Source organism: Convolutriloba macropyga, chromosome 5 (assembly GCF_964194025.1).
Source record: "Convolutriloba macropyga chromosome 5, txConMacr16.3, whole genome shotgun sequence".
In the NCBI taxonomy this organism is placed as follows: Eukaryota; Metazoa; Xenacoelomorpha; order Acoela; family Convolutidae; genus Convolutriloba; species Convolutriloba macropyga.
This window is the reverse complement of record NC_134472.1, coordinates 73,855,328-73,879,276: the sequence shown is the minus strand read 5'-3', so window position 1 is coordinate 73,879,276 and position 23,949 is coordinate 73,855,328. Positions and strand designations below refer to the sequence as shown.

General features: G+C 35.0%; 2 protein-coding genes across 2 annotated transcripts in view; both read right to left on the bottom strand.

Annotated features, from left to right (window-relative positions):
- Positions 1-23,949, bottom strand: part of LOC142339631 (DNA replication licensing factor MCM6-like) — a 48,713-nt gene that overhangs the window by 1,290 nt on the left and 23,474 nt on the right. The window contains exons 2-8 of the mRNA XM_075389813.1: positions 18,881-19,317; positions 18,224-18,313; positions 17,678-17,827; positions 16,731-16,951; positions 5,443-5,718; positions 1,963-2,225; positions 17-571 (exon numbers count right to left, since the gene is read on the bottom strand). Of these exons, the coding sequence (XP_075245928.1) occupies positions 17-571; positions 1,963-2,225; positions 5,443-5,718; positions 16,731-16,951; positions 17,678-17,827; positions 18,224-18,313; positions 18,881-19,302 (1,977 nt within the window). The 5' untranslated portion in view covers positions 19,303-19,317. The remainder of the gene's footprint in view (positions 1-16; positions 572-1,962; positions 2,226-5,442; positions 5,719-16,730; positions 16,952-17,677; positions 17,828-18,223; positions 18,314-18,880; positions 19,318-23,949) is intronic.
- LOC142339634 (uncharacterized) overlaps positions 21,876-23,949 on the bottom strand; it is an 8,210-nt gene continuing 6,136 nt past the window's right edge. Inside the window, exon 3 of the mRNA XM_075389815.1 lies at positions 21,876-22,381. Coding sequence (XP_075245930.1) covers positions 22,240-22,381 — 142 coding nt within the window. The 3' untranslated portion in view covers positions 21,876-22,239. The remainder of the gene's footprint in view (positions 22,382-23,949) is intronic.

Sequence of the window (23,949 nt, the reverse complement as noted above, 5' to 3'; positions counted from 1 at the left end):
GTACAAAACAACCAACCTTGCTCAGAAGTCTAAACGCCTCCTTCACATGGACTGGCTTCACGTAATCAGTGATAAACAATCGTGCCATCGCCTCCGACAGCCGGACCATACTCTCCAGCTGACGAACCGTTATTCTAAACGAGCTCTTGGATCCGGAAACACAATCACGCTGTCGAAGTCTTCGGTACTCCCCAACCATGTACTTCTGTGCTTCGGAGCTTATCTTCGGTTTGAACTGTCTGGCGAAGCAGATGTACCTTTGGACCTCCTCGATGGTATAGGGACTCCTGGCGACGGGAATCTCAACTCCTCCGTGGATGTCCACGATCTTCCTCGCGATTGCGTAATCAACAGTTTCAATGCAATCATCGACCAAGATGAAAAACAGATCGAATCGACTCATGATAGGCGCAGTTAAATTTATGTTGTGTTTCAGCGTTTTCTTCTTATCGTATCGTCCGCCTATCGGATTTGCAGCAGCTAGAATTGAGGCTCTTGCGTTTAAAGTAGCTTTAACTCCCGCTTTGGTCAGGGAAATAGTTTGCTGTTCCATGGCTTCGTGAATCGCAACCTAAAATTAAAATTAACCTTGAAAAATTAACTACGAACAATAAAAATGGTCTCGTAACAGGTTGGATTAACATTTTTCAGTATTGATGCTTTACAAACAGTTAATCGGAAATGAATCGAGATTCTTAAATATTGAGCGATGCTAAGATCAAGAAAAAATCGGACGTGAAAATCGCTTGCATAAAAATCTGAACATTACGGGTTCCAAAACCATCAAGATGACGCTTTATAGAGCTAAGACAATTGCAATCTATTTAAAGAAGATTTGGAAATTATTTGAAATTATTATATTATATCACTATATTTGAAATTATTATATATTATCACTATATTTGAAATTATTATATTAAATTATATTATATTATATTATTATATTATCACTACATTTGAAATTAATATATTATATAATATTATTATATTATCACTATATTTGAAATTATCATATTTCGAAAATAATGATTCATGTAATGAAGTTATTTCATTTCATATCAGCGACCTGATCTTTGTTCCAAAACCATCAAGTTGACGCTTCACAGAGCTACAAAAATTGCAATCTATTGAAAGAAGATTTTGATATTATTAGAAATTATTATATTATATTGTATTATATTATATATTATATTATTAAATTATATTATATTATATTATATTATATATTATATTATATATTATATTATATTATTGATCTTTGTTCCAAAACCATCAAGATGACGCTTTACCGAGCTACGAAAATTGCAATCTATTGAAAGAAGATTTCGATATTATTTGAAATTATTATATTACATTATATTATATTATATTATATTATATATTATATTATTAAATTATATTATATTATATTACATTATTATATTATATTATATTATATATTATATTCTATTATTGATCTTTGTTCCAAAACCATCAAGTTGACGCTTTACAGAGCTACAAAAATTGCAATCTATTGAAGAAGATTTCGATATTATTTGAAATTATTATATTATATTATATATATTATATTATATTATATTATATTAAATTATATTATATTACATTATATTATATATTATATTATATTATTGATCTTTGTTCCAAAACCATCAAGTTGACGCTTCACAGAGCTACAAAAATTGCAATCTATTGAAAGAAGAATTGATATTATTTGAAATTATTATATTATATTATATTATATATTATATTATTAAATTATATTATATTATATTACATTATTATATTATATTATATTATATATTATATTATATTATTGATCTTTGTTCCAAAACCATCAAGTTGACGCTTTACAGAGCTACAAAAATTGCAATCTATTGAAAGAAGATTTCGATGTATTTGAAATTATCATATTTCGAAAATAATGATTCAAGTAATGAAGTTATTTCATTTCATATCAGTGACCTGATCTTTGTAATCCATCTTGTCAAATTCGTCAATACAACACACTCCGTTATCTGCCAACATGAGGGCGCCAGCCTCAATCACGAACTGGAAAGACTCCTCGTCCTTTACCACAGCTGCCGTGAGACCAGCCGCACTGCTCGCCTTTCCAGAAGTGTAGACTGCTCTGGGTGTAATCTCTTCCACTCGTTTTAGAATCTGACTCTTGGCTGTACTTGGATCTCCCACAATACATACGTTGATGTCTCCTCTTAAGCTAGTTCCTTAAAAAATAAGCTTCTTCCCTCAAAGAATAAAGCGATCAACGAAAATGAGCTAGTAGAATTGTAAAAAATTTCCAACAAAATTCCACCAATGACGCGAGCGAAATCTCTGAAAATTTTTTGCAATTTATTAAATTCACTATAAAAACGAGAAGTTTAACGTTTTGCGAACATAGAGCTGATTTCATTTTAATTTCGATCCTTTTCAGAGAACTTTGCCGCTTTTCTAATAAGGCATTGGATTATTTTGCGCTAATTCGGCCGACAATTTTTGGACCAGTCAGTCAATTAACTACATAAAAATAGAAAATAGAAATACTTAAAATGACACTTTCATGATACAATTGGAATCATTTTAATGGAGGATAGCTCACATTCAAACCGAGAGTTAACTTGATTCAGCCTTTCAAGCCCATTTTTATGTCTTACCAACTTAGATCACTTTGAGCTGCTTTCACAAAATTTAAACCTCATTGAATATTGAATCAACTTTAACAATAAGTAGTTCGCTGATGTCGGTAGCTGGTAAACAATTTATCAAAAAAGGCGAAAAAAATCAAGCTTTCCTCTGAAAACAAGTTATATTTCTCTCATGTTCAATTTTCCTTTTAGCTTTGCTAAGTTGTCACAGGCATTATACTTTCCTTTTAAACTTAATTAAGCATTGCATTTTCAAAGCAAAATATTTGATAACTAGTTGACTGAAAAAAAGGCTTGATTTTCAAGTGACAATTTTGGCATTACTTCACAGCTGTTTTTGACGTGATTTTTTCAAATGTTATCTTTGTCTAATATTCACATTTGGCATGCCATGAGGAGGAAAAAACATTCTATACCAAATCACAATTTGAAAGCGCGAGATAAATGCCCAACATTTCCTTTCTTATAGTTCTCGTTGAAAACTCAAAGAAACAAAACCAAAAACCGTCGGACTCATCGCCCCAGAAAGAGGCGATACGTTGCTTTTGGTTATAGCTAGCTCAGGATTAGGGAGGCGAGCCGACTGTAATCGGTAAGTAAGAGAAAATTTGTAGGATTGCGGGGGGTACCCAAAAAATTAAAAATAGCCATTGAAGTACCGCTTCAAAAATTTCGGTGAAACGTACACGTAAAACCTACTAAGGCTCTTAAAAGCTGCAAAACAACTTAATGCCCTCGGGCGTTATCTTTTTCATTTGACGAAAAGCCAAATAACTCAAGCAAGCAAACGTACATTTTAGAACAAAAAAATTCAAAAGAAAAATTAGCATTCAAAAGTCACAAACGACTGCAATAACAATAGTAATTAAAAATGCTCATTAAAATCAATATTAACTCAGTAAAACAATTTCAAGAAATAAACATAAAAAAGCTAACTTCGGACGAATTGCTCATGAACGACTCGCTAGGCAAACAATTTGGAATGGAGGCATAAGCTAGCGAAACTTTTATGGTGCAAAATTTCTACGGAGGGTTTCGAACCCGCGACCTCTCGGTTGAGAGTTGATGAAATTAAGCATTACGCTACACGGGCAACGTACTGTCAGCTCTCACGATCGGTTTATTTTAGCAACAATTTAATTTCAGAAGGCGAACTCGAATCATCCAAACTTCCAGCGGAAAAAAAGCCACTCGAGAAGTGAAATAACGGTCACGCAAAAATTTTGCATAAAAAGACACCTACTTCGTTCGAGACCTATTAATATTGTGAACAAAGACTACCGTCAGACGAACTTCTCTCGAACGACAAGAGGACTCGGCTTTGGTTGTAGCGAGCAGGGAGGCCGACAACGTTGGTTAAGTAAGAGGGAGTGGAGCGGCAAAAAAGTTTCAAAACTGACCTTCCCACCACAAAGTTCTGCGCCCTCAGCAGCTTCGATGAAACGTACACTTAGCGCCTTCAAAGACTGAAACTGAGCTACATGAAATGTATACGAAATGCCCCCGGTAATCTCATCAGTTAATCACGTTTATCGAGGCAAAAGTCAAATAACTCAAGCGAGCAAAAGAAAAATCAAGAATATAGCAGGCAGATTGCCAGAAAATAGCCGCAATATCTTCGTACATCTGCAGTCTCAAAAAAGATTTAAAAAAGACAGACCAAAAAATTAGTCTTTTCATTGAAGGCTGAGATGTTATATTTTGATTAAGAATCTGAATAAGTTATTGCTGCCTCTATTAGGTGCTCTCAAATAACCCTCATTTAGAGTGACACACATTCACACTTGACCTTATCTCTTTGAATTAAAAAAAATAAAAGTCTATTTCAAAGTCAGGAAGTCATTTTTGAGAGTGAGGTAAGTCACGTGTGATCAAAGATTTAATCACGCGAATGAACAAAAAAACTCGCTCCACTAAGAGCAGAAAATGACGTCACGCACGCACTTTAGTTGAAATTGCCTGAACGAATGAACAAAAGGCAAATTTGAAGTGGTTGTGACGTCATATGGTCGTAACAAAAATCTTGACGACGAAATAAAAAAACGAAGAGAAGGTCAATAATAGCCCCAAAATTCATTCATTAAATGCAGCGCATCATCAAAAAACTTCTCTCGCTCAGAAAAAATTAGTTCACATGGCAATTTTACTCACTTTCACTTTTAGGTCAAAACGGCGTCTGAACGAATAGTACTTCCGGTTAAAAAAACCTTAAGAAAACCAAGACTCCTCTTCGAGCCGTAAAAAAACCAAGAGAAGCTCAATAATAGCCCCAGCTATCAATGTGCGGCTATTAAAAAACCAGTCAGACAAAAAGTTTGCATTAAAACACACGCACGGCAATGATAATTACTACAAATTTACCAATTAACCAGAAAAAATCCTGGAGAGTTTATAAATAAATTTCTTACATTTTTAGTAAAGTAGTTGAAGTACTTCATTTTTCTTGATGCCTTTTTAAACCGGAAGAGGTATATTTAAAATGAGTTAAATTTAAAATGAGGTAAATTTAAAATGAGGTAAATTTAAAACAAGGTAAGGCCTCTATGAGTAAAAACCACAGAACTGCAAAAATATATCAGTTGAATGAGCAGTAGTTAATGCTGAACAGAGCATTATTGTATTTGAATGCAATGAATTCGTGTTAAGACTAAGTAAACTGATTTTCGCAGAGTTGGACCCCTTAACTACGAAATACACCTCAATACTGTAAATGCCAATGTCAAGAAATGCTTGTAGAGTTTAAAATTCAGCTAAGGTGGTTCGGGGGCCTTAGCCTCTAAATTTCTACAATCCTCACCTTCTGCTGTAGTCTTGGGCACCCCACCAAACAACATCAAAGTGACACCCCGTTTGACTTCATCATTCCCGTGGATTGATGGGAAGATGCTCTGCATGAGATTGTCAAACAAGTGAGCATCCTGGCTCATCTCATAAATCTTCTCCCACTCTGCCTCTGTCATACTCGCCTTCAGTTTCTCAGCACTCATTTCTTCCGCAGCCCATTCGTCTCGCAGAGAAGTCGACTTTCCACTGAACATTTGGTGCGATGAGGCTACGTTGCACGCCAAGAACGCTAAAACAAACGCGAAAATTTCGACGATTTAAGAAAAAATCGGCATTGAATATTAGAAAATGCGAAGGGTTTATGAAAAATTCATCTTGATTTACGAGTACCGTTTGATGGCAACGGTTCCAAAACTGCTCTACATATTATTATGCTCTACATATAGGAGTACAGATTCTTATCACAAGTCCAATTCTAACACAAATCCAACACCTTCAAACTTAGACTTCACTTTCGAAATTTACCACCTACTTGATAGAGGGCACAGTGATACACAGCTATATACATCGGTCTACCTCAAATTGTTTAAACTCAACAGTTGACTGATAAAAAAACAACTTGCTGACGAGATAATTCAGTTCAACGCAAAAGTTACATGTACATAAAACGTTTTCACAACGCTGAACAACAGCTCATACAAAAACAACTTTATTTGCAAAAACGCCACCAACTTTTAATGAACTGATATAGTCTGTCCCATAAAGTTGAAATAAGCGAACGTTCGAAAACGTCAAGAACAGGCAAGTGAGCATCAAATTGGTCATTTGAATGTCAACGTTTTTTCCATTAAACTTCTACTCATCAATTTTTTCTACAAGTTTTAAATTTGAACTTTGACCTCTGATCTCCAACCTGTGGCTTTTGAAACATTCGCTTATTTCAACTTTATGGGACGCGCTATATATGAATACAGACACACACACGCGAAAGAACTCAGAGATAGCAGAGCTGGTATAACATTTTGTCATCGCATATTATATGCCCATGATTAACATCAAGAAGAAACCTCAATTGATTAGAAGCTTTACACACCTCTTAAATTTTGCGTAACAAGTCGTACTGATATTTTAATCGCAGTAACAACCAATCAAGCTAATGACAACACAGCAATTATAAGACCATAAAACAGTTGAAGATTAGGCGGGCTACATGAAATCGCAGTTGATATTCAGAAAAATTTGACCCATTAATGGTTTTTCATGGCTACTTTTCAATGCAGTTACTCTTAAGAAGAAAAACTTGCTAGTCCACCATTGTTGGAAAATAGCAGCCAAATACAGTGCTGAGACCTCTAGCTAAAGAAGACAAACAAGACCAAAGAAAAAAATTCAAAAGAGATACTGATTTCAAATCAAACAATAGTGTCTTTCAAGTAATAAAGCCTTATAATTATCCAGCCTCGTTGACTTCTTTTGAATACCAATAAGAGTTAACATTCTTGATTTAATTTGAGAAATGGGTGCAGATGTCAACTTATTGTTTGCATGCTCAACGTCATGTATGCTCAACAGTTTATCACACGTTGACCTAAAAAACTTATCCGAAAAGCGATAACAAATCGCGTCATCCACACGAACTGATGAAATAGCCGTAACAAATATCAACTTCTGGAAACCAATATTGAAATAAGAACACAAAAAGAAAAACAAAGAAATGGTCAAGCGGATTTTAAAAAAATTCCGAAAACTCATCGAAATAAAGCTGCAGGATCAAACCAAATGTGAAGGAAATTAAGTTTTGAAGGACCTGCTATCTGAATTGACATGTGGTTCTTCATTGTTAAATATAAATATAGAAACACAACCGCCATCGCTTTTTTAAAACATTGTCTATAAAACCGAAATAAAAACATACCCGGCAGATTGCCGGAAAATAGCCGCCATTGATTCCAATAAGCATGATTGGGATTGAAAGAATAGAAGATATTGAAAAAAAAAGATTTTCGTACAAAAACATTCTTTAAGTCCGATTTATTTTGATGGCATTTCGTAGTTGAACATAACGTACTTCTGTTTCTTAGAGAGAGGCTACAGGGGCTACTATCAATACCGATAAGCATTAGAGATGGTAACTAAGACACTAAGACTTATAGGAACGACGTTTAAATAGCGGGCATCTAAAATTGGGCTTTATGGGTTCATCCCGTTTCTACTTCTGACTTCAATTTTTTATACTGACTCTGTTCATTTTGAATTGCTTTGCTGAGCAACTGATGTTCAAAATCACTTTTAGCAGAATGAGAGAAAAGAGAAACTAACCTAGAGAAGTCAAAAAGATATCACGCAAAATGTTGAAAAAGAGCCAAATGTGGTAAAGCGAAACATATTTTTATTCGACAAGTAAAAAACATAGCCGGAAGAATTCCTGAAACGACTAGAAGTGAAAATCCATTTAAACGCCATCCAACTACTCATCAAACAAAAAGTGCCTTCACTAATTTATGATTATCTTGAAACAAAGTCATGAAAAAAAAAGTAAAAACAAAATCAAATCTGTTAAAATATGATAAATCTGATCAAATTTTGTTATAAATTGAGATCCCGAAAAAACTATCTTTGCCACGACAACTTCATCAAAACAACTAGTACTTACAAAAAAAACTTATTTGGATTTTGAAAAAATACTTTAGGCTAAAATTATGAAAAAAAAGCTCTTAAAAGCAACTTTCACTGAAAAACTGAAAAAGTTATTAAATTTTCTTAATATTTCAAAGACATATAAATCCAAAAAAAAATTCCCTTCAGCCAATAGGGTATTCAGATGTTCGCAAAACAATATGCAAGTCATAATAGGCAAAAAAACTTAGCTAAAACAGAAAAAAAACCGAAAAACTGCAAAAAAAATTAAGAAAAATAGTTCCACTTTTAGCCATTTTTTTTGTCATATTTCTCAACAAAAAATGATTCGTACCCACAAAACTGTAACCAATTGTTATCATAAAATTGCACAAGTAGAAGGGGTTTCTTCAATACCCATTTGAGCCAGTAAAACAAAATAATCCGCAAAAAAAAAGCAAAAATTATCCCGAAAATTATCAAAATACATTAAAAACTAAAAACCTCCGAATTATCATAAAATTTATATTAATTTCCAGAAACATTCACACCACGACCGAAACCAGCCTAAAATTAAACCAAAATCATAATCAAACCTCTTAACCAAAACAAATGAAAAAAACTGCTTTAAAATGCCGCACGTGAACAAAAAAAATTCGCTCGCTTAGAGAAAATTTTTTCACACATCAATTTCTCGCTCTCAAAAACAGCGGTATGAACAAAAACCACTCTTTTCGCTCCGCTCTTCACTTTTGTTCAGCGCCAAAATCACTCCAAATTTTTTCACGCGTTTCATTTCCCGCTTCAAAAACCACTCCAATAAAATTGATTAAAAAAAAAGGACTTCTCCAATACTCCTCTTCGAGTCGTAAAAAAAATAGGGAGCGCTATAATGGCCGGCTGAGAAGATGAGGGCGGCTATAAACAAGGTAAAAAAGTTCCGACAAGCTTTCTTCAAAATGATCTGCCCGAAAGCAAACTTCTAATTTGAAAAAAAAAATAAGCAGATAAATAATAGAAACTAATAAAAGAAACTACCCCTGCTAATGATGGCAAATTTGTAGTTATTATGCAATAGGCTGCTTTTTTATTCTTCGGTTACTTTCACTGCCATCAAAACAACTAACTACATCAAAATCAAAAGAACTATATATACGATCAAGGAGGCTCGGTAATGTGCGTTCGCACATTAAGTTCCGACCCTGCTCATCTACATTTTTCACTTAATTGTCTCCCAAATGAGGAAGAGATAAAAAATTAACATAACATATCGTTCAACAAACTACTAAAAGAATAAAACAATCTACTCTAGAGGTTCTATGAGACCGGTGGCTACCATAATATGACTACCAGAGAAGACGGCAATAAAAATCAAATAGTTACAAATATTAATTACGACCAAAACTCCTTGTCCAGTTTTTGAAAACCACTAATAACCAAATGAAAAGGGCATCATATAAAATTTATATCAAGAAGATTAACCGGTACCTTTTGGAAAAAATGATGGGACTTTTCCTCAATGCGACTAGGCAACAGGTCGACTAGAAATGAGCAAAAGCGCAAAAGTTTATTAAAAGATTGCTTTTTTAAAAAAAAACTATTAAATTCGAACTGATTAGAAAAATTAGGCACCAAATGAAATCATTGAGAGAGTCTTTTATACCTCAATAAAGAGCGACTGAGGCCTTTCATTATCCAGGATATGTCATACGACTACACAGGAACGACAAATACAGGCAAAATTTGCACGAAAACGATGTCCCCCCAATCAATTAAATAATAAGGTGATCAATAAAAACAATAAAATTCTTCCTTTGCATTTTTTGCAAGTGAAAACATTTGTAAGTCAAATGACGCCCATTATTGTGATACCGTGAAAAGAAAACAAAAACCTACAAAAAGGGGCAAATTTGCAAAAATCACGAAAATTGGTTTTATGAAAACTGGTTGTTCCAAGAAGAAAGACCATTTGAGGAAAATAAAACTGTTATGAAGAGCAAATTGTATTTCAAAAGATAAATGAGGTGAATTGTATATAGAGATCCTTAGCTACAATTTAACAGAAATAAAATTGGCAGATCTCAAAAATCTCTTTTTTTGAAAAAAAAAAATGTTTTCAAAAATCATAGCCAACAAAAGCTTTCGACTAAAAGTGTAGACAGTTTGTCTTGCAACTATTCGGAAAACTAATTGCGACTGTTATTAATGAGACTAAATCATAAGACTATAAAATAACAAAAAAAACGAGCTGAACTAATAAGTTTCAAAAACAACTTTACGAAACCAGAGTTTTGAAGCCATTAAATTTATAAGATATTAACCGTGAGAACACAACATCTTCATTTGCGTCTCCTTTGATCATCATAACATCTTTTTGTAAAACGACTATCACAAAATGACAACAAAAAAACACAAACTGAAAAGTATCTAAATATCACAAAATTCTTCTGAAACAAATTGTCTAAGCCCTGAAGACATTTAAAAAGTTAAAACAACAGAAAAATTATTGTTTGATTCAACAAAACATTAAAAAGAGCTCTAAATAATGAGGCTAAATTATGAAAATGATACAACATGGTAAATGACGAAAAAAAGGCATACAAGAACAAAAAGGGATAAGTTGAAGAACATTATTACTCTTTTTTTTAAAAAAAATTTAATTCGAAAGTCAAAACAGCCATTAGTTATTTACCGATATAAGTTATTTAAGTTCAATTGTTTATCTATAGTTGGCCACTGAGACTTTTAATTACACAATTTTTGGCATATGACAACAAAAATTAATAAGAAATAAAGGGCGAAATTAAAAACTGCCAATTTCTGCAAGAGAACGGTGTCGCAGCCCTTCAAACCATATCTTATAAAAACAAAAATTATGTTCAGTTTCGAATGTAAAGATTTTTTAAGTTAGATTTTTCAAAAATCAGACAATTTACAAAATAAACAAAAACAACAGCAAAAACGAGCAATTATGAGCAACAACAAAAATGGGCAAAATCAGAAAATTTTGTATAAAACTCGTAGTACCAAAAGCAAGAAAACCTTCTGTTAAAACACTCGGCCACAAAATTGTTTTATATTCTATAAGGAGGAAAGGTTGACCAGTACTTACTGAGAATAAGCAAAATGTTGATCAAAACAATATACAAAAAATTGACTAGTTCAAAAAATCAGGAATTTCCTCAAAACAAATACATTCAATAACATAAGAGACATTAGGTTACAACCGAATGAATAGAAAAGTTTCACTACACCTCTTGAGGAAGAAATTTCGATCTTTGAAAGGTCAAACTTAAAAATAAGACTGCCAAAAGAGTAACAATTGAAGGCAAAAGACAAGAATTCAGTTAAATTTTACTAAAACTCTTCCTCAAAGCCGTAAAAACCCTTTGGTTCTCTGAAAACAAACTGTATCTACATTCGGCCTCCAATTTACGTATATTGGAGCTGTCATTAACGGAGCCTTGAATAAAAATAATGTCAGTAACTAACATTAAAAGAACAAAAGCAAAATATTTTGAAAAAAGGCAGCATCAAAATAAAAACCAAAACGTCTCTGATTCTAAGAGTCCATGATATTATCGAACCTCTCCCTGATTTTGCCGCGCGCCCAGCAAACCGACTAACTGTTCCAAGTATTTGCGAATAAGACCAATTGTTGAGTGGAATTCTTCAAATAATGAAAAAGATGCATTTTGTATAAATATCGAGTTAAATCTGCAAAAAACGGCAGGCTTTTAATTCCAGAAGACTTTCATACGGCGCCTAATTGCAACTAGCGCTCTTTTTGAGATTAGGGAGTCTGTGTTAAGGTTTCTAGGACACTAAGCCTGGCAAACTTTAACAAACTGGACCAAAAAGCATATTTTGTGCCATTTTTGATGAAAAAAGTTTGAATTTTAAAAATTTTATCACAAATTTTATCCAAAAAATTTTCAATCAAACAATTCAGCAACGCTTTTCTATCTCTAACGGTAACAACAACACTCTGCCGTTAAAAACTTTAACTTATTTTGAATTATAGTAGCGAAATTGAGCCAGATGTTACCAAAAATTACTGAAAATGTGAACAAAAACAGTCGAATGTTCACAAAATTTTAAACCTCGATAACTACCTGTAAAACACGAAAATCGAAAAAATCTTTTTAATTCCATATTCAACGCTGGACGGGCTTTTTAATGATACCACTCAAAATTCTCTACGATGAATATATCGGTCGGCCAAAATTGACTGAACAAAAAAAAACCAGTTGAGTATATAGTTCCTCCCTCCCCACTAAAGTGGAGGTCGGAACAAAAAAGCAATAAAAATAGTGCTGACAAGAAATTTTATTTGCAGACAATGAAAACTTGAAGCCAAAGATTGGAAGATCGCCATTACACGTAAAATGTTGATAACATTTTAAAAATCTATCGACACAAATCCATTAGGAAAACCTACAAGCTCTCGAACAAAGAGTACTTCATCTTTCAAACAAAAAAATCATTAAAAGCAGAAAATACAATCCACTGGGATCAACAAGTGTTACAAAGACTATCAAATTCCAAAAAAAGAGGACAGAGAAAATCTGCCAAATTATTGTTCTGTTTTGTTTCCGAAAGAAAGAATTGCCCTGAAAGCTAAAATATCCACTGAGTGGGTTTACCATAATAAGGACCACAATAAGCTGTGACAATGGAATCTGGCAGTTGATTTAGTGCCAGTTTTCTCCAACAAGAAAGAAGCAACTTAGATCAAAAGAAATGTTCACGCAAAACGTCACGCATGCGTTTGTATTGTTTAAACGCGTTTGTATTTTTTTTAAAATTTTCAAAAACAAAGCAGAAAAAAATTTTCTGTTTCGAATCATCTGGACGTTTTTTAAAGAATTTCGGCAGGGAGATTGACACATGCAAACAGACACTCAGGCACACACCAACAGAGAGACACACAAACACAAATACAGATCATAAAACCTCACATACACAGAACACATCACAAACTTCAATGCACACACAAACACAAACACACACACACGCGCGCGCGCGCACGAACATGCAACTACAAAAAAAACAACCTAAAAAATTCAAACAATTATTTCCACACAAGCGCAGATGAAAAATAATTCTTGTTATTGTTATGTCATTGTAATGGGCGTGAAAAGTGAAAAAAAAAGCAGTCACTAAAATTTAAACCATTTTCTTCCAAACAATCATGAAGTTTGAATTTTTTATTGATTCATTTTATAAAGATCTTATCATTGATACCGTTTTCATTTCGCAATCCGGAATATAAAGACCGTCCCTAGATGTCTTAACGTTGAAAAGTACCCACCGTATAAATATAAAACTATGTATAAACATCGATAATTTAAAAAGGCTTCTTAAAAAAGACTCCACAGTAGCCTTTCAATTAAGGAATTTTCTGACATATGTGAGTTCCGATGACCTTAAACTAATTCAAATTAAACAGTCACGTATTAATCACGCAAACGAAATGCCTCCAAAACCAAAGACAAGTCATAATAGATATGATTAAAAAATTTGTCTAAGATTACAGATGATAATCACTTGGTATCTGAAAACTCACTGTGTGAAAACTCACTAAGTCTTTTCAAAAGCCGATCAAGGCAGTAAACTAAAAACAATAGGTAAAAAAAAAGAAAATCGGTAAAATTCGACAAAATGCTCCAAATTAGCATGAAACAAAGATTAATTACAAGAAACCTTCACATTACAACCTTCAAATTGTGAGAAAACTGCCTTAAGAAGCCGAACGCGAACAAAAAAATTACTCCCCAACAAATTTTTTTTACATCCCATTTTTTGTTCTCTCGACAACAGCGGTATGAACAAAAAAACTCATTTCGCTCCACTCTTCGTTTTCTTTCAGTGCCCAAACCACTCCAATTTTTTTCACTCGTTCCATTCTAATTCTTTTAATTGCAAAATCCAGAAACAACGCAATACAGCTGATACCTTCGCAGCTAAAAAAAAATTTGAGTGAAAGCCATTTTTGAGTGTGAGGTGAGTCACTTGTAACTCAAAAACTTAATCACGCAAAGGAACAAAAACTCGCTGAACCAATAAAAGTGAAAAAATGATGTCATGCACGCAATTAGGTTAAAATTGCATTAACGGATGTTGAAAATCAGATTTGCAGTAATCGTGACGTCAAAAATCTTGACGAAAAAAATTTTCAGTAAAATAACCGGCAGATGGCCGGAAAATAGCCACCATTGATTCTCATAAGCCCGATTGACATGGAAAGGAGACAAAAAATTTTTCTGCAAAAATATTTTAAAGAGCGAACTATTTTGATGTCATTCCCTAATTAGACATACTCCTGTTTCTTAATGAGGGGATACAAGGGCTAGTATCAATGACAATAATCACAAGAGATGGTAACTAAGAATTAAAAAAAAACAATGTTCAAGTTGCAGGCATCTAAACTTGGGCTAAATGGGTTCATACCGTTTCTTTTTTCAATTGTTTTTCGGTATTCACTCTTTGAATTAGAATTGCTCTGCCAAGCAGCTGCTGTTTCCAAGCAATTTTAAAGCAACTGCTGTATAAAAACCGAATGAGAGAAGAGAGAAGATCCTAAAAACAGGTAGTTTGTAACAAAATATTACCAATTGACAGACAAGCTCAAAAATAGGTTCAAAAGAGTAAACCGATGAAAGGAAAAGGTCACGATGGATAAAAATCTTTATAAAATGCTCTTCAAAATTATCTACAAAATGCTAAAATGCAACTTCTGAACCATTATTCTGCAAAAACTCTGTCCTGTTTAGCTTTCAAGTTTCTCCCCAAACACTAATCTGATTTAAAAAACCTTACTTCTGCTAGATCAGTCACTCGTCCAATACGTGGCAGAGAAATAATAAACTACAACACAAAAATGCAAAGAAGAAAAACCTAAAAATAGAAGTTCAATTAAAAGTTTTTAATAAGTTTCAACAAAATTCAAAGGATTTCAATAAAAAGTTCCACGTCTAGACTTCAAGTGTCGCCTCTAGAACAGCTGTGAACTAATAATTGACCAAACTACAGCGATAAGTGTAAGATCAAAAGAAAAATACAAAAGCTTGAAAAATTGGCAAAATTGGGCACAAATTTGCTCAAATTTACTCGACTTTCTGCAACAAAAACAACTCAAAAAATATCAATCTAATGGAAAGACTTAAAAACTATTAAAACAACTAATTCCAACCACACAACTCCTCGAATGCTATAGAAAATTGAAGGTGAATACAAAAAATTTAAAACGAGGCAAATGGTGAAAAAAATAGCTGACAATTGAATCAAAAAGTGTAATAGTTGCTTCAGATGGTCAAAATTCTTCTAGACACCATATTACTAGTTTAAATGATTGAGAGAAACACTTTGACAGAGAAAGTTGGAGTTAAGACTAAAAAAACAGCTCTGAAAAAGCCGCGCATGGTAAAATTTTTGCTTAGCAAAAATTTTTTCAACCCTAATTTTCTGACCATTCTCTCCGCTTCCAAACGTTCAGCTACTTGACCTAAACACTTAGTTTTCACGTCCGGCATTGACATTTACATTCTGTTTTGAATACATTTCCATCAATACTTGTCTTTGAGTCGTAAAAACTTCGAGCCGCTATACTAGACGGCTGAGATGAGGGCGGCTTCAAATAAAACCAAAATTTTGACAATGAAATAAATTATAAAAAACTAAGAGAAGGCCAATAATAGCCCCATCAATGACTTTGCTACTATTAAAAAAATAACAGGGTTTTTGAGCGTAAAACTCTTGAAGCTCAGACTCCCGGGTCAACGATCATACAACTTTCTTTGATTTCTTACTAGGTGATATATGATTCTTAGTAATCATACTAGGTCATATATGATTTGTATGAATTCTTGGTAGTCATACAAGGACCATATATGATTTCCTAGAAATCATACAAGGATCATACAAAAAATTTAAAAGACTAAAAACTGTGTAATTTTGATTTTCCATTGAAGTTGAAAAAATTTCTTGGATTTCATACAAGGTCATATATGACACATAATACATTGAATGGTGCCACAAATTCTCGTATAATTTAGTCAAAGGCCTTATAAAATTATTATATCGCATTTGCAATCCACAATTGATTCTTTGTATGCACTAAAAGAATAACTTTGTGGTTTAAACTTATTCAGAAAACGAATTTTACGTGATATGCAATTTTTTTTGGATTATTTTTTTTTATAAATGAGCATTTAATTGTATAAACTGGCTTCAGAGTATGTCAAACATTTTGTTATTTGTTCGGACTTACTCTTTTATTTTGTGCCCAACTTGCAATGATATTGTACGTTCGGGTCTTTTGGCGGCTCACAATGTGATGCCGGGGTATCGTATAAGTGATGCCCTACCGAATAAAAACAAAAAACATAAATGGTTAAAGATTTTCAAAAAATAGATGTATGATTCTTGGTATTCGTACTAGGATCATATATGATTTCTTGGTAATCATACAAAGATCATATATGATTTCTTTGGTTTCATACAGGGATCGTACTAAGAAATCAAGTATGGACAGTATGAAATCATATATGATCCTTGTATGAAATCAAAGAAACTTCAACCCGGGCTCTGTTCAGTTTGATTCGAGTTCAGCTAAAGGACGGAACGATATCGCCTTAGCTCACACCGACGCTAAATTACGTATGAAAATGAGTCGAGACTAACCAATCTTGTAGGTTAGATCTCTAACTCCCAGACTCTTCAGTCCCCGAACACCTTCAGTCTCGTACCCATCACTCTTCTTTTTGGCCCCATCAGTCTGTGCACCGGTGTTTCCAGTTGAGAACTGGGCAACGTCAGGCACCACAATCAGGCAGCCAGTGAAGTCGCACCTATCTCCAGGCTGCAGTGTCTCCACTATCTCACCACGCATTATGATCTCCATGCTGAAACAGTCGAAGAACATTCTTCAGTTCGGAGGAATCAAGCGCTAAAGTTAAAGCGGTCACAAAAGGTATTGGAAATATCAGAGCGATCTAAATAATCGATACAAACTTTGTTAGAGAGAAACTGTTTTTCCTTGCAGAGAGAACACCTCTTTTAGATAAAAGACCGTCTGGTTGTCCCGACCTCTAACATTGAACGAACGAAGACTTCTAACATCAAAATTTATGTCAAATTCTAGAACTGTTCTCTTTTACTCAGGTGGCACATAAGCATCTATAATTGACATTTTATATCTATAATGGTAGTATCAATTTCAATGACCCTTTCCACCTCTAATTAGGTCAAGCAAACCTTTAATGGTGCAAAAGCGATCATTAGTTTGTTCACTTGAAGTCTCTGCTCAAGAGACAAATGACGGAGATCTAATGAAAGTTCTTCGAACAGCAATTCAATGACTATGATATCTGCTCTTGGACACTTGGCTGCTTCTACGAAAACTGCAAGAACAGATGCAAAATAAACTTTCAGTTATAAACTACCTCTTGGGCACTCTCAGCCCCTTGGCATACCGAAATTCTGTTTTATTATTATTACATCATCATGACAATTTTGATCACAAGAAGAAGTTTGGAAGAATGAAACAGTTACAAAAACTTATGGAACTACGTTAGCTCTTCCTTAGAAAAAGGAAAAACAAATTGGTATAAAAAGAGATAGCAACTCACCTTCGCGGGATGCTGCCAAGTGGAATCTCGGCCTGGGTCTCTTGGATCCTAACTTTCTGAAAATCCACAAATTTGGACTGATCAATATCCAATGCAAACCGTCGTCGATTCTGGCACTGCGGGTTTGTGCAAATAGTTGGTTGCGTGTACCTACAGCAAACGAGGCAATCAACTCAATTTAAAATTATCAGTTTTAGTCTCAACGGACTTTTTTTTCACTTGCTTTGGTGAGATTGAGATACTTAAATGGATTTAGATGACTATTATTCATTTTCTGTAATACGATGTTATTAGGACAGCTTCAAGTGAACGAATTGGTTCCGTCTGCAGTCCTCTCTGTTCTAAATATATAAATATATATTAGACTTTGTGTTGCTAGTATTATTATTTTTTATCAGAGAAATAAATTCTTCTATAACTTGACCTGGTAACTTAACACTGTTCCATTAACAGTCACATCTTGTACTTTAAGACAATTTCTGTGAAACCATTGCTGATAACATTTTGTTTGCACGACTAAGCATTATTAGACAAAAAGTCAGTTACCTGAACTGCTGTTCGACTGTGGCAATGAAAGTGTTGCAGTCACTGCACTTGAAAGCGCCAGAGATCAGTTCCGGGTGGACAGGATGCGTTCTGAAACGAGGTGTACTCCAAGTTTACGTGAAGAGTAAAAATTTATACCAAGAGTTCTATCGTGCGTTCAAAACTTGATTCTGCCACGAGGCCTAGAAACGCATTTTACATTATGACGAGATAAAATGCATCGAACTTCCATAGCAATTATAAATTGTAGCCTGCTTCAGACCCGGGTGCCATAATTTCACCAAGGGACTTAAAATGATGTTTTCACAGCTTATTATAATTCCTCCTCTTCTCAGATAATAAAAAGCAAAAAAATTATAACCTATTTGAGTTGACATTGAGCAGTAAACTGCAGAAAATTGCGCTCGTTCAGCTGCTTCAAATTCTGAATGAGGACAAATTAGATCACGTAAAGGAAAGGCCAAATGTGAACCAGTCACTCGAAAAATCAAATCGGTCAAACGAAAAAAGATCTATCGAAAAATTGCATAAGAAAAAGCAACAGGACCCAAATAATTGCTGAAAACTTTGTTCAGAGCAATTATTAAAAATTCATAACAATTTGAACGGTTGGAGATATCAAGCCTTTCCCCAATGACATTTCCCGTTGAACTTTACCTGATAACCTGTCCACTAATGCATAACAAGCTGCCAATCTTGGCACTGTTTAGTTCTCGCAAGTTCATCTTGGCCGGAACATTCTCAAACGCAGCATACAATTCCTTCTTCGGCGGCAAATGCTCAACATGGTCGTTCACAAAGTTGGTCACAGCATGCGAAAGCGCTCTTTGCACTCTATAATACTCTTCTTGAATCAGAGTACACAAATCGGGGTCAAAATCAAGCAAGTTGTTGAAATCGACAAAAAGGGTGTTTCGCTCTGGTTGGAGCAGGTCGTTCGCCTGCGACAGGTACATAGGCTCTTCGGGTTTCGCAGGGTTCTTGAACTGTTGCAGGAAGTCTTGGAACTTCTTTTGACACCGTTCGGCCAACAGATCCCTTTCGCGATCTCGCACCGAAATTCGAGCAGCAACATCCATATTTCAAAATCAACTGAAAGTGCGCCATCAATCAAACAACAGCTATTTAATTCATACTTTTTTTTGGAAGAAAATAATAAAACTTGATCTGCGAGATTGAACCAGAAGCAGGATTTTCCTTATCACACCGAAAGTCACTTATTTGCTCAATTAAAAACAAGTCAGCATCTGGTAAAAAAAATGTAATTTCTGAGAACCGTAAGGAAATAAAATGTAGAACAAATTCATCAACTAAAATCTAGTTCAATTTTTATTATCAATTGGAAGATTTCCACGTATCAATCGGAGTAGTTCTCAGTTCCCATACATCATTCACAATTTGCTCATCACTCTTCGGCTTCAAATTGGCAAATTTTTCTGCCTCAGTTCTCAGCTCCTCAAGTACTTTCAAATCATTGGTCTTTTTCAATTTGAGACATTTGGCACTCATAGATAACAAAAGGTCGCAGTGCTCAGAATGAGGGGTTCCGAAGTAGTACTGGTTGAAAGCCCGCCTTCTCATGAACCCAGTGCAGTTTTTGACCAATTCTTCTATTCTGTTGCATGTGAAGCCATCATTTCCAGAACTAGCGCGGACTTCACTCATTTTAAACTGAAGTATATATCACTTCCTGTACGTGAATTGCAGCATACGAAATAACACTATAAGAATAAGAACAAAGAAAGACACTCAAATTCAGAAGCAAACTTGAAGCCCAACCTATTATTCTTACGATTATTATTATAAAAATACATACGAAAAAGAACACCGAGAAACAACTTCTGGAGAAAAAAACTTTGATGAAAAAGATTATCAACTCTACATTCGTAATTCACATCATGTACCACTTCAAAGGTTCTGAACTGTTTAATAATTTAATCCATAAATTTACTGTTTTCCTTTATACATTTCATTACATGAAAAATAAATTTTGACAGAGACGGGACACAGAACAAAACTAGTTGACCAAATCTTTGCCCCAGTTAATTGAGAGAAACCCCTCAATCACCAGCAAAGTCTCTGAAAAATTTTGCAAAGTCTGCTACCCTTTATTTTATTACAATTACTTATTTTTATTTTATTTTGTTAATTTTATTTTTATTACAATTCTAAAAAAAATTCAAAATGCCCCGTACAGATTCATGATACTTTAGTTCATGATGTACCGTGTAAAAATTGGAAGGTAGAAAAACTCTTGCAGAAACTTTTAACTGTGTAGCTTTAGAGTATAATCGACTATAGAACTTTTCTTTCGAAAAATATGACAAAATTCAGTTACAGCTAGGTGTTGATTGAGTGAAGCAGCCATTAGACATTCCATACACTGATCCATTTGAGTCAATAAACTTCTATCCTTATTTAAATATTGCAACAGTAAAGTGAACGATGTGAGCCAAGCAGGTGAAATACCGATTGTAATTTCGCCAGTATCCGTCGGTTATTCAAAAGAGCAACTTAAACAGCCTCAGCCACAAAAAATTCACGGCCCAAAAGCCCTACTGCCTCTCTAACCTCTCCAATAATCCATCTAACTGCGTAATGCTTAAATATTGCTGTGAACCGATTCAGACCCTGGTTGGTCAAAAATAGCACATCCTAACGACTCATGATTATGCCCAACATGCAAAGGCACTCTATGTTGAGCAAGCGTGTTCAGATTTTGCGAGCGTAACTAAAATTACTAAGGGGGGATTCAAATGACGTCCTTAGAGGTCATCATATACCACAATAACCACTAATATTTAAAAAAACTAAAACGCAATTTTCATTTGACTTTTAGTAGTGAACTTCCGTGAGTTCAGCTGTTGACACTTGCGAACTAGAGAGAAATTTAGATCACGCAAAACGAAAAAGCCGAGGGCACAAAAGTCACTCGACAGTCAAAACGGTCAAGCAATAATGTTGCAATAATTGCTTCAAACTTCGTTCGACAGCAATTTTTAATTAATTAATGGTTAAGTGACTCTGCTGGAAGTCACTGAGAACTTCTGGCGTTTATCGAGAACTGCGAAGCGGTTCGAGATTTTAAGTAGAATTTCGAAGTGACTCCTGCAGAGTCACTTAACCATGCTTAAAACACGAAACGAGCACGTTTTAAAATTACGAAAGTCAACTTCTGGCTAAGTAGCAACATCTGGCATTTTAACTTCTGGCACTGCAGACTTTCGGAATTTTAAAATGTGCACGTGAGTGTTCTAAGTGAGGATTCCTCAGCTCCAAATCTCACACGAGACAGGTGGCTAAGATTTTAGATCTCACAGGAGGAAACAATCAATGTCAACCTCGTGGGAAAGATAGGAGCTCATACTTTTAGCCCTAATCTTAGCATGAAGCAATAGTATATATACAATAGTCAAAAACCATAGCTTTTTTCAACAAAATTCACAAATCGTCGGGGAGAAAAGATTGTGGGGGGGGGGGGGGTCGAAAAGTTAAAAGGGTCAGCCAAAAAATTGATCAAGCGGAAAATCGCATTATAAAAGACCGCAAGACTAATATAACTGCTACAAACTTCGTTTGAGAGCAATAAAAATTATGATTATTTATTTAATTAATTTTTTATTACTTATTTATTTAATTATTTTAATCGCCGCAATGCGAAATTATTTATTGGTTATCAACAAATCTTGGAACCACACAAGTATATGATGCATTATGCTCAATACACTACTATACACTTCAAAATCACCGTTGGAAAAGAAGAAAACAAAACTTCAAAGTACTTCCTGTAAAGATATATTTACATACATACAATTGAATACATCGCATCAATTCGATTTTAAATATATACAGACAGACTCCTAATAAAAATATCGGGTCTTTCCCATTATAGCCCCCCATGAAATTATAGCCCCTTATTATGGTATAATTACCATGTTTGGGGGGGGGGGGGGGGGCTATGGGTTATCTGACCACTAAGCTTGGGGGCTATAATGGGAAAGACCCAAAATATCCAGTTAAAAACAGCTGTACCTCATATAACTAATAATGAATTCGAGGTCTTGAATTTTATCCTCAATTTCATTGCGACTTGGCATCTCGCCTTTCTTCCGTCGCTCAGCCAATGTGGTTTGAGGCCTGAGATCCCGCATCTCAACCCTAAACAAACAATTCAAATCAAAACTGTCAGCAAAAATAACCTGATAATGAATTGAAGTTAAGTTTCTCCGTTTTTAACTAGAAATGATGAACCATAAGCCCACTAACGTCAGACGAGTTTGGACCACTGGGGAGGGGGTTAGGTCTGTTGGTATGGGTTGGGGTGCAGTTTCAATAGGGACTGCTATGGGAAAACATCTCAAAACGAGCATTTCACCTTGAATATGACCAGTACTTTTAATTACTTTACATTACCAACTGAGCTTCTTTTAAAACCCAAAGTTCGAAAACAGAAATCAACCTTCAAACACAGAGGTAAATGTTTGAAAGAAAGAAGTCAAAATTCAACTTGCTTCAGCTAAAAAATCTACAATACCAATACCAATAATCTCTAACCTAACCTTACCGAAATCAGAACATAAAAACGAAAACATATTAACAATGAGAATGGTAGAGACATCAGAAACTTGGAACAAGAAACGAGAGAAAAAGTAGCTGAATAAAACATTAAACATAACCGTCTAACGTCGGGCGAATTGCTCTCAAACAACCGGCGAGCGGTTAGCTTCGTCAGTAGCTAGCCACGGGGGGTGCACCGGGGGCTGATGGGGAGAGGGCAACACTGGGTTTGGGGGGCAACAGCACGGTGGGGGGTGGAGGCAACAGTGGGGGGGGGGGGGGGTCAACAGGGGGGAGGTGTCAACCTCTAAGAACCGCCCTTCACACTATAAGTAGAAGTCTCCAAAACAGTTTGAGCTGAAACAGAGCTAAAAGGCTCTAAGAGCACATAATGCCCGCTGGGCGCTACCTGTTTATCTCGTTTTTGAGGACGAAAAGTCAAAAGCGTCAGACGAAAAATCTATCAAGCGAAAAATTGCATAAAAAACATAGCCGGTAGAATACCGGAAACGACTCGAATCGTCGTGCATTATAATCTCTAACCTAACCGTACCGAAATCAGAACATCAAAATAGACAAGAGAAAAAAAAACAAAAGTAGCCCAACAAACCACATTAAAGTATTCTAAAAATGCCTACAATTTTCAATTTTTTAGGTGCGGGGGGAGCTAGGTGGGTAGATAGGTTGCGGAAGTGGGTGGTGCTGGGGTAGTTGGGGGGGGGTAGGTGGGGGGTAGCTAGGTGAAGGAGAGGGTAGGGTAGGTGGAGGGTAAGTTGGGGGGATGCGGGGCGGTGGGGGGGGGGGGTCAACAGGGGGGAGGTGTCAACCTCTAAGAACCGCCCTTCACACTACAAGTATAAGTCTCCAAAACAGTTTGAGCTGAAACAGAGCTAAAAGGCTCTAAGAGCACATAATGCCCGCTGGGCGCCACCTGTTTATCTCGTTTTTGAGGACGAAAAGTCAAAAGCGTCAGACGAAAAATCTATCAAGCGAAAAATTGCATAAAAACATAGCCGGTAGAATACCGGAAACGACTCGAATCGTCGTGCATTATAATCTCTAACCTAACCGTACCGAAATCAGAACATCAAAATAGACAAGAGAAAAAAACAAAAGTAGCCCAACAAACCACATTAAAGTATTCTACAAATGCCTACAATTTTCAATTT